This window comes from Heptranchias perlo, chromosome 25, assembly GCF_035084215.1.
Source record: "Heptranchias perlo isolate sHepPer1 chromosome 25, sHepPer1.hap1, whole genome shotgun sequence".
NCBI lineage: Eukaryota > Metazoa > Chordata > Chondrichthyes > Hexanchiformes > Hexanchidae > Heptranchias > Heptranchias perlo.
Window position 1 is genome coordinate 36,436,422 of NC_090349.1, and position 17,251 is coordinate 36,453,672.

The 17,251-nt window shown below is 45.4% G+C and overlaps 1 protein-coding gene across 1 annotated transcript in view; it reads left to right on the top strand.

Moving 5' to 3' along the window:
- Positions 1-3,686: 3,686 nt before the first annotated feature.
- gltpa (glycolipid transfer protein a) overlaps positions 3,687-17,251 on the top strand; it is a 41,174-nt gene continuing 27,609 nt past the window's right edge. Inside the window, exon 1 of the mRNA XM_068006018.1 lies at positions 3,687-3,909. Within this exon, the coding sequence (XP_067862119.1) occupies positions 3,807-3,909 (103 nt within the window). The 5' untranslated portion in view covers positions 3,687-3,806. The remainder of the gene's footprint in view (positions 3,910-17,251) is intronic.

Consider the following 17,251-nt stretch of genomic DNA (forward strand, 5'->3'; position numbering starts at 1 on the left):
AAGCAAAGCTTCCCCGTCCGAAAAACGCGTTTTCGAAACATCTGTTCAGCACCACTGGAACAGACCCAAACTCTCTCCGCTTCTAACACGAGGAAAAGTTTGCGTTCAGTTGCATTAACAATCGATGCATCACTTTTTTGGTGGATATGTTGGACGAACACAGGGTTATCTATCTATTTTTATATCTATCTATTGATCTTTCTATTTTTCTATCTTTTTCTATCTATCTAATATATAAAGTTTTAAAAAATATATATTTAAAAATAGAAAATAAGATTTCGCATATTGATATACCTAGAAAAGACAAATTGGTTAAAAGACATGAAAAGAATAAAGCTGATAAAATGCAGTGATTTCGCAGACTTGCTGAATGCCATTCACCAGGAGTGGCAATCATTCGTTTTGATCAGAAAAACATGACCGGTTTTGATGACTGTCACTTTGTAAAAAAATAAACACAGCTACAAGTATCGCTCCTGCCGATCCTAAATGTCACTCCTAACATTTTTGCAATATTAATGAATCTTAATGAAAACGTTTATTAAAACTGTTTTGATAATGTTCCGGTCTGCTATTGTATTTGCTTCATTGTATTGTGTTTTCCCCCTTTTAACCAGCTTCTATCTTCAATTTGACTTTTATAATCATGTGGAGTCTCATTTTTGTTCTATTTGTTAAACTAATAATCAGTCATGAAACTGAATATAATTTTTCATAATGTTTATCGGAGCCATTATAAATTTCATGATTTTTTTCCAGACCAGTAATACGCACACATTAAGTGTACTTTTCAGGAGTCCATATTCATTGTCAGTGTTTGCCCCATTTAAATTATTCAAACTACATAAATATTTAACACGAGTAAATAATATGTGCTAATTACAGCATATGTAAAGAAGACCTTTGATAAGTCATACTTATATTCACTCCCCTGAGCAAATGACGGTCTCTCTGGATAAGTAAACATAATTGCTTGTCCTGATTTCAATTATATTGTATTTGTGTCCTTTAATATTTAATGATTCTGTTAAACTTGGTGTAGCACTTTCAAGTTGTCATGTATTAAAAAAGAGGATGATTCCCTGTTGATAATTAAGGAGCTTTTTCTTTACCAAGCTAGCGACAAGGGATAAGGGACAAAAAAAATACCTTACATAACATACACACGGAAGAATACTACATATTAAATAACAGGCTTTATTATTTTATTGCTTTCTTCGCTACCAGGTTTAATTAATATTGCGGGTGACGACCATAAAATAAAATGTTCAGAAAGGGAATTTATTGCAAAAAGATTTCCTTCAAATTTTATGAAAAAATAGAGAGAGCTGAGAAAAAAAAATCTGTTTATGTTGCTATCACAAATGAATACGTCGTCAGGGATTGCAGTGGAAATTGTAAAGAATAATTTGGACACTTCGGAAAAATAACAAGGAGTACGTGGTGTCTAAAGAGTGTTGTACCGCTGTAGATATGAATTGATTATAGTTAATGCTTTGTTCAAGGGATTTGAAATGTTTAAAGGAAACTGTATTTTTTCAGATGGAGGAACTGAATTTGACGAAACTGTTAAAGAGACATTTGATGGTATTAAACCATTAAAATATTTGCTGTTACGCTAGAAACGATCTTATCCACATATCCAGGTTGCGTAGAATCCGTGGGGATGGTTACTCCGACTACCCGCCGCTCTTCTGAGGCCTTTGTGTAAATTTACAATGAAGCAAAAGTTAGCTGAATTGTTCTGGTGCCCTTCTCCTAATACAGAAAGAACACAGTTGAAATCCAGTGTTTTATAATTCACACTGTTGTTCCTTACACATCATCCTTGATTAGGAGAAGAGGTTTTCAATTTACCCAGCATCCACAGACTTTTGGGGAAGCGACTGCCAGATTTCCACCACACTTTGCATGGGAAAAGTGCATCCTGATTTCACTCTTAAATGATCAAGCTCCAATCTTAAGATTATGCCCTCTTGTTCTGTATTTCCCCATCAGAAGAAATAATTTCTCTGTATCTACCCTATGGGATCCCATAATCATTTTAAATATTTCAATTAGATCACCTCTCAACCTTCTAAATTCAGGGGATTACAAACCAAGTTTATGCAACCTGTTCTCATAATTTAATCCTTTAAATCCTGGTATCATTCTGGGGAATCTGTGCTGTACCTGCTCCAAGGCCAAGATGTGTTTCCTGAAGTTCGGTGCCAAAAACTGAATGCAGTACCCCAGTAGTGGTCTGACCAAGGCTCTGCACAACTGAAGCATCACTTCCTCAATTTTGAATTCCAATCCCCTTGAGATAAAGGGGATTCCATTAACCCTTTTGATTACTTTTTGTACCTGTGTACTAGCTTTTAGTGATCTGTGTACATGGACATCTAAATCCTTTTGATCCTCCACAGCTCTTAGTTTCCCACCATTACGAAAATATTTAGATGTGTCTTCCTCAGATCCAAAGTGGATGTCCTCACACTTTCCCATATTGAACTCCATCTGCCATAGTTTTGTTCATTCATTTAGTCAATCCCTTTGTAACTTCCTACTCCCATCAACACAACTTACTTTGCCTCCTAACTTGGTGTTGCCTGTAAACTTGGATATACAAGTTTCTATTTCTTCATCCAAGTCATTAATATATATGGTGAAAAGCTGAAGCCCCAGTACAACTCCCTGGAGAACAACACTTGTCACATTCTGCCAATCAGAGAACAAATCCTTTATCTCTACTCTCTGTCTCTACCTCCCAACTAATTGCCACCCCATGTCACGGGGTTACCTCCAATTCCACGCATTCACATTCTTGCTACTAATCTCTTGTGCGGAACCTTATCAAATGCCTTCTGGAAATCCACATAGACAATGCCCATGGAAACTCCCCTATCCACTATGCTAGTAACCTCCTCAAAAAAAGCATTCTCACTTCTAAGTCAGAAGGTTGCAGATTCAAGCCCACTCCAAAAGCCCTGAGCACATAATCTAGGCTGACACTTCAGTACAGTGCTGAGGGAGTGCAGCATTGTTCAAGATGTTAAACTAACACCCAGTCTCCCTGTTCAGGTGGATGTTAAAGATCTCAGGCTGCTATTTGAAGAAGAACAGGAAGTTCTTCCAGTGTCCCTGGCTAATGTTTAACCATCAATCATAGAATCATACAACTAAGAAGATCCCGCAAACAGCAATGAGATAATGTCCAGATAATCTATTTTTAGTGATGTTGATTGAGGGATAAACATTGGCCAGGACACTGGGAATAACTCCCCTTCTCTTCAAATAGTGCTATGGGGTCTTTTACATCCACCTGAGAGGGCAGACGAGACCCTCTAATGTATTTCCTGCACTTAGTATAACCGTGTTTATGAATGTAATGCCATTATTTATTCAATCACTGTGATATGATAGCGGTTTATATATTATAAAAGTTCTACATTAAAAACGTATTAATCTGGGCACGTAAGTGCCATTGGCTGACAGGCGAGAAAAGCTGTCGCCCATTGGCTGGTGGTGCGAGTGGGCCGGCCCAATGATTGGCGAATCTGTCCTCCGCGCTATTAATCATTGGCTGCGCTCCCCTGTACGCGGATTGGCTGTTTTCCCAATATCTACGCCTGATTGGTCAGCGGCCACTCGCCTGTTGCTATGACACGGGCGGGTGTTGCTCGGCGGGGTCCGGTCTGCCGCAGTTCGACAGGTTTCGCTGTTTAGTTCCGAACCCCTCTGGCGGGTCATAGAGATTGATATAATCTATATATATTTTTGCGGTTGTGTCTCCTCGGGGAGCGCTGTGATTTGGGTTGTCCGCCATGGCGATGTTAGCGGAGCATCAGTTCAAGCAGCTCCCGGCAGACAAGCAGATCGACACCAGGGCTTTCCTGGACAGTGTCTCCTACCTGCCGCCTTTCTTCGGTGAGTATGTGCACGGGTCCCCCGGGGGGCGGCGGGAGAGCAGGGACTGGGCCTGAGTTTGGACTGTCACCACCGGGGAAATGAAGGGGGTGAGTTTCCACATCACGAAGGGCGATACTCCGAGCCCGAGTTAAACAAGTGGAGATGTTTTCCTGTTTTTTTTTTGGAATGAGGCATTTTGGAGCGGGGCAGACATCCAAACAAATAAAGTGAGTGAGTCTCAAATGAGGGGGGGGGGGTGGAGAGATGGGGTGGGGGAGTGGGATGGGTATGTTGGATTGGATTGGGATGGGAGTGGGCGGCCTGGATGTGGGGTTGAGGTGAGGGTCATGGGTGGAGGTGAGGATGTGGGTGGTGGGTCTTAGGTGTGGGGGTGGGGGGTTTTGGATGTGGGGGTCCTGGATGAGGGGGGAGGGGAGGGGAGAGGGGAGGGGGTCCTGGATGAGGTTTGTGGGGAGGGGAGAGGGGAGGGGAGGGGGTCCTGGATGAGGTTTGTGGGGAGGGGAGGGGGTCCTGGATGAGGTTTGTGGGGAGGGGACGGGGTCCTGGATGAGGTTTGTGGGGAGGGGACGGGGTCCTGGATGAGGTTTGTGGGGAGGGGACGGGGTCCTGGACGAGGTTTGTGGGGAGGGGACGGGGTCCTGGACGAGGTTTGTGGGGAGGGGACGGGGTCCTGGACGAGGTTTGTGGGGAGGGGACGGGGTCCTGGACGAGGTTTGTGGGGAGGGGACGGGGTCCTGGACGAGGTTTGTGGGGAGGGGACGGGGTCCTGGACGAGGTTTGTGGGGTGGGGAGGGGGTCCTGGACGAGGTTTGTGGGGAGGGGAGGGGGTCCTGGACGAGGTTTGTGGGGAGGGGAGGGGGTCCTGGACGAGGTTTGTGGGGAGGGGAGGGGGTCCTGGATGAGGTTTGTGGGGAGGGGAGGGGGTCCTGGACGAGGTTTGTGGGGAGGGGAGGGGGTCCTGGACGAGGTTTGTGGGGAGGGGAGGGGGTCCTGGACGAGGTTTGTGGGGAGGGGAGGGGGTCCTGGACGAGGTTTGTGGGGAGGGGAGGGGGTCCTGGACGAGGTTTGTGGGGAGGGGAGGGGGTCCTGGACGAGGTTTGTGGGGAGGGGACGGGGTCCTGGACGAGGTTTGTGGGGAGGGGACGGGGTCCTGGATGAGGTTTGTGGGGAGGGGACGGGGTCCTGGATGAGGTTTGTGGGGAGGGGACGGGGTCCTGGACGAGGTTTGTGGGGAGGGGACGGGGTCCTGGACGAGGTTTGTGGGGAGGGGACGGGGTCCTGGACGAGGTTTGTGGGGTGGGGAGGGGGTCCTGGACGAGGTTTGTGGGGAGGGGAGGGGGTCCTGGACGAGGTTTGTGGGGAGGGGAGGGGGTCCTGGACGAGGTTTGTGGGGAGGGGAGGGGGTCCTGGATGAGGTTTGTGGGGAGGGGACGGGGTCCTGGATGAGGTTTGTGGGGAGGGGAGGGGGTCCTGGACGAGGTTTGTGGGGAGGGGAGGGGGTCCTGGACGAGGTTTGTGGGGAGGGGAGGGGGTCCTGGACGAGGTTTGTGGGGAGGGGAGGGGGTCCTGGACGAGGTTTGTGGGGAGGGGAGGGGGTCCTGGACGAGGTTTGTGGGGAGGGGAGGGGGTCCTGGACGAGGTTTGTGGGGAGGGGAGGGGGTCCTGGATGAGGTTTGTGGGGAGGGGACGGGGTCCTGGATGAGGTTTGTGGGGAGGGGACGGGGTCCTGGATGAGGTTTGTGGGGAGGGGACGGGGTCCTGGATGAGGTTTGTGGGGAGGGGACGGGGTCCTGGATGAGGTTTGTGGGGAGGGGACGGGGTCCTGGATGAGGTTTGTGGGGAGGGGACGGGGTCCTGGATGAGGTTTGTGGGGAGGGGACGGGGTCCTGGATGAGGTTTGTGGGGAGGGGACGGGGTCCTGGATGAGGTTTGTGGGGAGGGGACGGGGTCCTGGATGAGGTTTGTGGGGAGGGGACGGGGTCCTGGATGAGGTTTGTGGGGAGGGGACGGGGTCCTGGATGAGGTTTGTGGGGAGGGGACGGGGTCCTGGATGAGGTTTGTGGGGAGGGGAGGGGAGGGGGTCCTGGATGTGGGGTGACAGGTTCTCATTTGGAAGCCGTAACCCGTTGTGGCATTTAAACCTCTGTACTGAGGTAAGGCCTGCCAGGTTGGGCGTGTGACCGGACGTTGACTCCAGCTGAGAGTCATACTTTTTTATGTTGAATTCTGTGCTAAACAAAGAGTTGGTTTTCTGTTTCGTAGTTTCTTCCAGCAACTCTTGCTGCGTTTATTTCGAAAACTCTGAAACTAAAACCCCGAGATCACTGTATGTAGACAGAACGTGTCTAACCGGCTCACTCGCAAATGCACTGCCCAGTGTTTTTAGTGAGACACTCGAACCGCAAAGGTCCCAGCTTTACTTCCCGTTTGTGGCGTGTGGGATGCTGTATCAGAACACCACAGTTAACCTCGGCATCCCAGGGCAGTGGGAATGAAAATCAGCTCCACGTTTCCCACGGTTGATCGCTTATGCAGTGGTCCCTGTTGGAAAGTCGTGTCAGTTGAGAGTAGGGCCTGGCTTATACTCAACTTGTTTAGTTTCACACGTGAATGGCCGCTTGGTTGAGGTACTGGAGGGTGACCAGTGACGTGAATTGCAATCCAACAAGAGTCAAAGCGCCTTCAGTGTAGGAAGGGAGAGGGAAGCACTCGGGTAGCTCATTTTATTTTTACCTTCTGTAGGGGGCAGTCTCACTTTGTACTGCACCACGTGGATACATTCACCTGTTGTAACACTGGCAGTGGTCTTAAAAAGTGATTCTGGGAATGAAGTATAATGTACTCGTGTAAGATTTAGTTGTAAAGGAGAAAATGTGTCTTCAGTTATATAAAGGGGGGTCAATGGTTTTGGTTGTGACTGCCTGGTAAACAACTAACTTTTCAAAAAAATTGTTTCATAGCTCTGCAAGAGGAAAAGAAGAGGAAGGGGGTGAGAGGAGATAGTTGAGAAGCACCAATTCAGTTAGGAAACAATTTATTAAGTAAAACTAGTCTGGTAGGATTGTCTGCTTGTCTCACTTTTGTCTAGGCTGGATATATGTAGGATTTAGAAGTGTCACTCGGACATTACGCAACAGATGTGACTGGTCCTAGCCAGACGACAACTTGCATTTATATCGTCCCTTTATCATAGAAAAAATGTCCCTAAGTGCTTCAGAGGTATAGGGGGGAAAAAAAAGGTGCCCAAAAGCTTGGTCAGAGGTGGGTTTTAAGGGACGTGTTAGGTAGAGAGGCGAAGGGGTTCAGGGAGATAATTCCAGAGCACAGGGCTTAGCCAGCTGAAGGCTGGCGAATGGAACGTGGATGCACAAGAAGCCAGAGTCAGAGGAATGGAGTGTTTGGTGGGGAACGAGTTTTGGGGCTGCAGGAGGATAGAGAGGTGAGAGTGAGGCCTTGAAGAGATTTAAGCAGAAGGATGAGGATTTTAAATTTGAGATCTGGGAGACCGAGAAACAACGTATGAGAGCGAGAAGAGGGGTGATAGATGAGCAGGAACCGATGATCGGATATGGGCAGCAGAGGCAGGGGCTAAGGACAGATCCTTGAGGCAATCCCGAGGTAACAGTGTGGGAGCAGAAAGAGAAGCTATTGCTGGAGATACTCTGACTGCGATCAAATAGATAAGAGTGGAACCAAGTGATGCTGATCCCACTGAGTTGGACAACAGAGTAGAGGCATTGGCGGAGGATGGTATGATCACTGTATTAAAACTACAGCGAAAGCCCAGTTTACTCTAGTTTTTACTGGAACACTACTTGCTGGCTATTAAGTAGGATACGATTCTCAAAAGGCAGTATGTTGCCTGCCTGATGTGTTATAATAAATCACATGCTTTCAAATAAGTAGCATTCTGCTTGTGGCACCTTCTCGTGTTCCGTCTCTTTCACCCTGCCTCCACCTAGTGATCAGTTTGCTGGCCAGTTCTATTTAAGAATATTATTTAAACAAAAACTGCTCCTCTGGTGGCTCAATTGGTAACGGTACTGGCTGCACTGTGATGAAGCATCACGAGGTACCTAGGTCTGATTTCCAGCCCATATCATTTATTTCATGACAGCACAGCAATGCTCAGATCTCCCGCAGCATAAGGACACTAATGATTTAATGGATAAAGGCAATTGCCTGATGTGTTACAAAACTCACAGGACAGACGGTCCAGTCATGATTTTTGGACTGCTAAGTTGAAGCACTAAAATTGATCTTGGTCACTGAACTAGAGAAGGGGAAATCATGTCGGTTCCAACTTCTATCAAGACCCTTGATAGGAAAGTATGCAGGTCTGGTGAGAACAGGATCGGGCTCAGCTGTGATGCCTTTCATGCTAAGAAATTTGCAGACGTTTGCTGTCAAGGCTCAAGGGTGCAGTCTGCCCACTTGGGTACGGCACTAGGGCTGACATGTCTGTGGAAATGTACCTCAGCAAAAGTCACTGATTTCAGGAGAGAAAATCGGGGGGTGGAGAAGAGATTCTAACCTTTTTCTCCTGTTAATAGTGCATGTTCAATGCAAAGAATAAAAAATGACTGGCAGTGAGTTTCAGGCAGTAATTTGATCCATCGCTCTGCTGATTTGTAAACCACTTGAGCTCAACTTTCTTGGCTTACACCGCCACCAGAATTGTTTGATTTGAAATACTGCCTGACAACCCTCAAGCCCACCTATTATCTTTTATTAATTATTCAAGGTGATTTGCAGTACTGTGACTATGCAGATTTCACAAGTCTACAGTGTTGGGTACAGAACTCCCTCTCCACCTTGCAATAATCCAGTCAACTAAACGTGAAAGAGTAAGAAGTGAGTTTTAAAGGGTCAAAATCCTGACCTTGCTTTAAGAGCTGTTTGGCTCAGTTGTGAGTTGCTCAGGTTGCGAACTGAGCTGTACAGACCAGAAAGGGTGCTAGTTAGCTAACCTCAGATAGGCAGCAGTAGTGGTGCTACAAATGGCATGAGGACCCTTGGGCCAGGGAGGGAGATAATTAGCAAGATTTGCCACTCCTGATTACTATCAAGTGACTCCTGCTGGAAAGCATGTCTTTGTATGTTTGATGAGGACAGAATTGGGCTTGGATGGAATGCCCCTAATGTTGAAAAACTTGTCAACACTGATCATCAGGACTCAAACGGCCAGTTGAAGGAGGTACTAGAGGACAGCTGGCAAACTGTAACAATCGGTGCCTTCAGGAGAGGAGGGAAGAAAGTTGGAGGGAAAATAGAAGAAAACTGCCATTTAAGAATGAGCTTTCCGGGGACATTGTGTTGACCGAGTAGCAATCTTGCTTTCGAAATGAAGTATAGATGTGGAAACTGATACCAATATTGAAGGCACTAAGGCTGCTGGTGCCTCCATATCTGGGATCTCACTCACCATACGCAATGTTCTAGTGATTTATGGCTCTTGGTGCTGGATCTGCTCAATTTTTATATTATGGAACCGATTTGGTAACAACAGAATTCTGCACATGATTTTAAAGTAATTGCACATTTACATTTGCAGCTTTCATTCTGGTGGCATTACTGGACTGTACAGACAGGCGGAGGTCATCGCATCTGTGCCCACAGCCCCAGCCACAGGTGCTTCACCTTTAGAAGCAACCCCGTTAACATTTTATTCCTCCAATTTTTCTTTCATCCTCTGGAATATGTGACATGCTGGCATACAGTTCTACAGGTCACCTTCCAGTACGCAACTCATTCTTCATGTGCGAGTCTAGGTAGTGATGATGTAGGAAGCATCGTAGATGGTCTGAACTTGCCCTCGTCCAACTTTCACATGCACACACCTTTCCAGCTAGTGGAAACACCGGATAGCAATCGGGATTGCAACCCTGTTTATTCACCCCTCTTTTCCCCCCCCCCCCCTTCCCACTTCCAATCCCAGAGAATTTGATGCCAGTTGCAGTACCACCTCCACTGCCCTGGACAAAATCATCACAGATTAAGTTCAGAATCTGAGACCAGTTCTGACTGAATCACCGGCATGAATCTGGACTTGATGGGGAAGGAGAGAGTGAAATACCTATGCAACTTTAACAAAATGGAAAAAGTTTGTACCCAGACAAGCAGATCATGTGCAGAAAAACACTGGTGCAGACTTTGCCTGTCCCTGTGCTGTAACATTTGATGATTATAAGTGAGTCCAGGAAAAAAGCCCACCAAGCTGTGTTCTCCTGGGATAACTAATAACAAATAGTCAGGAAAAGAGATGCTTTGTGAAACACTTTGGTACATAAGTTTACCTTGTTGAGATACAATGCAATGCTTTTTTTTTCTTGATCAGTGTAAAGCATATTAATGCTGGGGAATAGAACACTTTCCATTTCAGTAACTCGTGTCCACATCAAGCAATCCATGGTTAGGTGTGGTAGCACAGTTAGATACAGAGTAAAGTTATCTGTACTCTGACCAACAACTTGCCTTAACCCCAACAACAACGTGCCTTTATATAGTGCCTTTAACATTGTAAAATGTCCCCAGGTGCTTAACAGGAGCAATTTTCAAACAAAATTTGTTACCGAGCCACATCAGGAGTATTAGGACAGGTGACCAAAAGCTTGGTGAAAGAGGTAGGTTTTAAGGAGTGTCTTAAAGGAGGAGAGAGAGGTAGTGAGACAGAGAGATTTAGGGAGGGAATTCCAGAGCTAAGGACCTAGGCAGCTGAAGGCACAGCTGCCAATAGTGGAGCAATTAAAATCGGGGATGTGCAAGAGGCAAAAATTGGAGTTGCACAGAGATCTCGGAGGGTTGTAAGGCTGGGGAGGCTACAGAGATAGGTTACAACCTCAAGAGCTCTCCCTGCTGCACTAAAGACATTGAGACTGCCAAAAATCATTTCACATTGAACCGTTACAGCTTGCAGACAGGGATGTGAGAGAGGCGCTGCCTTTGTGAAATACCACACTGCTTATCTTGTTGGGAAAGGGGGTGCTGAGCTAAAGTGAAACCATTAATGGCTTTGTTCATTCCTGTTCATTGAACTTCCCAATTTTTAGTCCATTTGAATTAGTTTTGGTTTGTATCTCCCTGTTTGGCACTGAGTGGAGGGTGTGCCAGGCTGCAGAGAAAGAGAAAAATTGCTTATTTTTATCTAATAAGCAAAATGGGAGTGCATTCCAGCGAGCCCAGCCTTTACATCGGACCATCTCTATACTATTAAACCTGGGACAGAGGTGGGATTCTTTTCTGCAAGCACCATTTTGCAGCATAGAATTTTCCACTTTTGTACTGGTAACTGTGCCATCTGGTATGGAAGAGCCATTGAGATGAGGACAGTCGTAGATTCAGTTCCAAGGTTACCCTGTGTTACTTAATCTCTGCTAGGGCAGCAGTACAGGCTACACGATTGTACAAAGAGTTCCTGCTCCTGATTGCTTTCCAGTGACCCCTGCTGGGTGAGGACCAGATTAGGCTCAGATGTGGCGCTGCCCATGACTGACTGGCCTACTAATACTTGCTGTTTAGGTTTACCCATTAAGAATGTCCATTTGGGTGAGGGACCAAAGGGTTACTGGTGTCCATGGAACTTCAGAAAAGGAGAGGAGGCAATTGGTGAGGATTTAAAAAAAAAAAGTCTCCTGACTTTGGCTTCCCCAGTTCTTTCATTTCCCTCCCACCCCCCTCATCATGATTTTTGTCAGAGACACCAACTTATATTTGGATATGATTTCATAGATGCCAGCTGCCTTCCTATACCTTGTCCACAAGACTTTTTTTAACACGTGAACCTTGGCTGTGAGTGCTGGCTGGCTGTTTGATTGTGGGTTGCATCACAGCCAAGCCTTATCTTTTCTTTTGACCTGATACCCACACACATGCACTTTACAACAAGGGTCACTGGATAGTGATCAGGTGCAGGGCCTTTGGCTACTTTTGTTTTTCCCTCTTCCTAACCCGGGTCAATTGAGGCAAAATTTGAAGATGTTTTTAACCTGCCAGAGATTGAAATTGGCAACTTGTGTTTTGTATAGCTCGGTGCTATACCACTCAGTACATTTACCTACTGAACCTTTAGTAGAGCTTCCAGGTCTGTTCATTTCAGTGAAAAGAAATCTTAATAGCTGGATTATGCATCATATGAGAAAAACTGATAGTTGGTGTCTCTGAAAGATTGACAGAAGGACACAAAAATTAGAATGAAACTTTATAATATAAAATTGAAACAGTTTACATAACCAATACTAATATCAGAGTGATATCAATTTAATCTCGCATTCAAAATATGTCCTGAGAACTCAATGATTTCATTACTTCCTTGCTTACTTAGAGGTCATTCCTGAATCTGTACCTGTACTCAAGGATCTGCCTGTATCTCTACAGTGATCAGTTAAGGTATTACAGTGCATCACATGCTGCCTCCCATTGTTGGCATTTGCTATGACTTGCACAGAAATGATGCTTCCTACAATCTTTGGGGTTTTAAACCTCAAGCTTAGTGTTTTTTTACTACTTCCTGATTTTCTCTTTTTCACTCTTTTTGAATCTTGTTAATGATGTGTACTGTGGACCACGGCCCTTCATCTTGATTTAAAAAAAAATCCTTTGATGGCATTGATAGATTTCTTGCCAGTTGGAGGACAAGTGGTCTTGGTGTCTATACCGTTCCAAAAAAAGAAATTATTTCCTCCCCCCCCCCCCGCCTTATTTGCTCCTTTACTGACAACAGTAACTCGTGCAGGGCTATTGTTCCATGGATGTTGGGTGCCACCTGGCATCCTATTTACCTGCCTATTCTCTGAATGTGGCTTGACAATAAGTCGCAGGCTATTGGACTGTACATGTTTTACACTCACTTCAGAATTAGGGAGGAGAGCCATTAGATAGTGACTTGAGATCCCTGGCTGTGCTTTTTTTTTCCAGTTTGCTTCCTAGCACAGAAACCCTGAGGCTATTTGGAGTAAGTACCCCCAAGCACTACGCCTAATGAGATTGGGTAACTTAACATCCAGCTGGGATCTTTCCTGGTTGGTATAGTTCAGTAATACACCATTTATTACCCACTGAGCAATTGCACAAACTTAAATTGGCTTGTGAAAATTAGACCGGAAGGATTATCCAAATCGTATTACAAGTGCTACAATAGTATCAGTTTATTGATTCTTATATTGTGTGTTACCTGTTTTCTATTTACAGCAATATGATAGGAACATTTAGAGCTTTCTGAATAGCTAGGGATGAAATCTTTCCATTGGCAAAACTCCAGTAATTAGATGTGCTTTTAGTAGATTAGGGCAGCATACAAAACTTAAAGGGATATGTAACCTACTAAATTATCCTGTACAATTGCCCTCTTCTAATACTTATTATTTTAATTTATGCTTTAAAGCTACTTGCTGCATCTCTAGTGACTCATTGAATTTATCAAGTGAGTAGCTGAGCGATACGGAGCAGGAAGCTCCCAAATTTGATCACTGGCCTATACCTGAGTTACCCGAGGGATGGATGGATGGATTGGGGGGGGGGGGGGTGAAAATTACCCATCCCTTTATTGTTATGCAGCGACCCTTGCTAGAAGTGCATGCATATGGGCATCGGGCGAGGCCAGGATTGGGCTTGGCCCCCTGCAGTTTAATAGCCTGCTGGCAATCACTGTCTAAGTTTACATGTGAGGGAAAGCCTCTTGAGCAAGGTAACAGAGAGGCTCAAATGTAGAATAGGGTAAGCTGCTAGAAGGGGCCTATGGAATCATAACCCAGCATAAGCCACCATCAGAGGAGGAGGGGACAAAACATTCAAAAAAAAATCACTTGTTGTTTCAAACATTGTTTTAATGTGCTGTATACTGGATGGATAGTGGCACATAGTAATGGTCATAGTTAACATGACCATGGAGTGTTGGGATACAAATTTGCCCCAGCACAAAATTAGTCTCTAATTTTGGCTAGTTAGTTGTACTCCTTTCCCCCACCCCAAAAAAGTATAAACACAATATATGGAAAATGCAAATGTCACACTAGTACAGTAAAGGGCACTGTTCTCAGGTTGTGGCTATCTTGTTGAATAGTGCATTGTGAGCTTCATTTACACCTAATCTTGCTGTAGCTGGCTTAGGAGTGCATGGTGCTGAACTGAGCTGTTTCATTCCCAGCACCAACATCTTCCCCTGGTAAGCACAATAATTCGCTGACTCAAAATATTGAGTAAACCTGCATTCTAGTGGAGGAAGTTTCTGGTTATTTTGTTATAGCAGCTTCATTGACAGCACCCTTTCCAGCATGCAGTATAAAGCTTTCCACCTCAATCAATTAATTATATCACCTGCAGTATCTTCCAGAGCCGCGAGGCATGTGAATCTATAGAAAGCATTCAGGCAGACCTTTCCATCTCACTCAACAGCTGGGGTTACACTCTCTTGACTTTCTAGTAACACGAGACCTCTATTCACACAATGCGCTTTTGTGTTTTATTGGTCAGCAGCAGCACTGTACTTTAAAGGGAGAATCAGCCTTTTGTTGGTTTAAATAAAGGCTACATTATTAAATGCTCTGGTTTCTTTGTGCTTTTTGTTTTAAACTCCAATCTTCAGGAATTTTTTTGTTCTCCATAACTAGGCCCTTTCAGGATGGAGAGAAGGGAGTGGATTTTTCCATAGGTTTTGACATCAACTGATCCAAAACTATATTCTGCCCACTGAAATGCAAATAGCATTTTAAAAGAATACTTTCTTTTAATTGACCAAAGTGAGAAGTAGGGATTAATTTTTTTTTTGTTAAAGCCCCGGTGGTTCAATCTGCAATGGCACCACCCATTTGAGCCACACAAAGGAAAAAAGTTCCAAGTCTGATTTTCCTAGTCTGCGCTTAGATAGCTTGGGTGGTGATGGGGTGCTCCAGTTAAACTCAGCGTCCCTGGGTTAGGGATGTGGAAATCAAGCTATGGTTTCCATTTTTTGAGGGCCTCAAATGCAAAGCGAAAGGCAGAACTCACATTTATATAGCACCGTATCTCATCTTTCAGACACCTCAAGGTGCTTTACATCCAACAAATTACTTTTTGAAGTGTAGTCGTTGCTACACTTCAAAAAGCTGCCACATTTGCCTACAATATGTGCACAGCACAAAGTCCCACAAGCAGTATATAAGACTATTGACTAGTTAATCTGCTTTTGGTTGAGGGAAGAATATTAGCCTAGACATGGGAGACACCCTTATCACCTTATAACAAAAATACATTTTGGTTACAAAGTTTTAAAAACAAAAATGAGTCAAACTCTTGTAGGAAAATCCGGTGGAACTTGGTTTATTTTTTTGCTACTCTTAGAAACCAGCTACAAGATTTTACCTTTTACACTAGGAAAAGCAGTATAGCAATGTTAATACTGGGCAAATGAATTGGCATTTACACAATGGTGCTTCACCTGCATCTGGCATGGTGCACTTAGGGTATTATCTAAAACTTAAAATATCGTCGCATGTGCTCGGCACCCAGTCCTGTTGTTTTTAATTTCCATATTAAACTGGAACGCTTGGTATATGCGTCCCGCATTCCTCACTGTTAGCAGCATGGGTTTATTGGCTGGTGAGTATTTTCCTGCTGAATTTGTCTAAGGTTAGAGTTTGTGGATTCTCTGGTCTCTGTTGTGTAGTGGTGGACTGCTGTTCAGCAAGGGCCCTTGAGTATACCTTTTTAATTGAAGTGAAATTGGTGGGATTCATTTAATTTGAATTAATTAGTTAAAGGGTAAGTCATGTCAGGACAGCCCAGCCCCGTGTTATGCTCTTCCTGCTCTATGTGGGAAATCAGGGACCCTTCCGGTGTCCCTGACGACCATGTGTGCGGGAAATGTATCCAGCTGCAGCTACTGACAAACCGCATTGCGGCACTGGAGCTGCGGATGGATTCATTAAGGAGCATTCGCGATGCTGAGAACGTCGTGGATAGCACGTTTAGTGAGGTGGTCACACCGCAGGTAAAGGTTGTACAGGCAGGAAGTAATTGGGTGACCACCAGGCAGAGTAAGAAGAGCAGGCAGGCAGTGCAGGGGTCCCCTGTGGCCGTCCCCCTCTCAAACAAATATACCGCTTTGGATATTGTTGAGGGGGATGACTTATCAGGGGAAGGCAACAGCAGCCAACTTCCTGGCACCAGGGGTAGCTCTGCTGCACAGGCTGGGAGGAAAAAGAGTGGAAGAGCTATAGTGGTAGGGGATTCTATCGTAAGGGGAACAGACAGGCGTTTCTGTGGCCGTAAACGTGACTCCAGGATGGTTTGTTGCCTCCCTGGTGCCAGGGTCATGGATGTCACTGAGCGGCTTCAGGGCATTCTCAAGGGGGAGGGTGAGCAGGCAGAGGTCGTGGTCCACATTGGGACCAACGACATAGGTAGGAAGGGAGATGAGGTCCTGCATCAAGAATTTAGGGAGCTAGGTAGCAGATTAAAGAGCAGGACCTCAAAGGTTGTAATCTCTGGATTACTCCCAGTGCCACGGGCCAGTGAGTATAGAAATAGGAGGATAGAACAGATGAATGCGTGGCTAAAGAGTTGGTGCAGGAGGGAGGGTTTCAGTTTCCTGGATCACTGGGCCTGCTTCTGGGGAAGGTGGGACTTGTACAAGTCGGACGGGTTGCACCTGAACCAGAGCGGGACAAATATCCTTGCGGGGAGGTTTGCTAGCACTGTTGGGGGGGGTTTAAACTAACTTGGCAGGGGGATGGGATACAGAGTGGAGCTACAATAGGGGGTGATGTGCAGCCAAATATAGAGAAAAAAACAAGTCAGCTTGGAAGACAGGGCAAATATGTGAGGGCAAGGCTGGATGGCATCTATTTTAATGCAAGGAATCTTGCGAATAAGGTGGATGAACTGAAGGTGTTGATAAACACATGGGAGTATGATATTGTTGCTGTCACAGAGACATGGTTGAGGGAGGGGCAAGACTGGCAGCTCAATATTCCGGGGTACAGAATCTTCAGGCAAGACAGAGGGGGAGGTATAAGAGGAGGGGGGGTTGCAATATTAATTAAAGAATCAATTACTGCCATAAGGAGGGATGATATATTAGCAGGTTCCTCTAATGAGGTCATATGGGTGGAGCTTAAAAACAAAAAGGGGGCAAGCACTTTGATGAGAGTGTACTATAGGCCCCCAAACAGTCAGGGGGAGATAGAGGAACAGATATGTAGGCAAATCTCAGAAAATTGTGCAAATAATAGGGTAATAATAGTGGGGGATTTCAACTTCCCCAATATTAACTGGGATACTCAGAGTGTAAAAGGCTTAGAGGGTACAAAATTCTTAACGTGCATCCAGGAGAGCTTTTTGAGCCAGCATGTAGAAAGTCCTACAA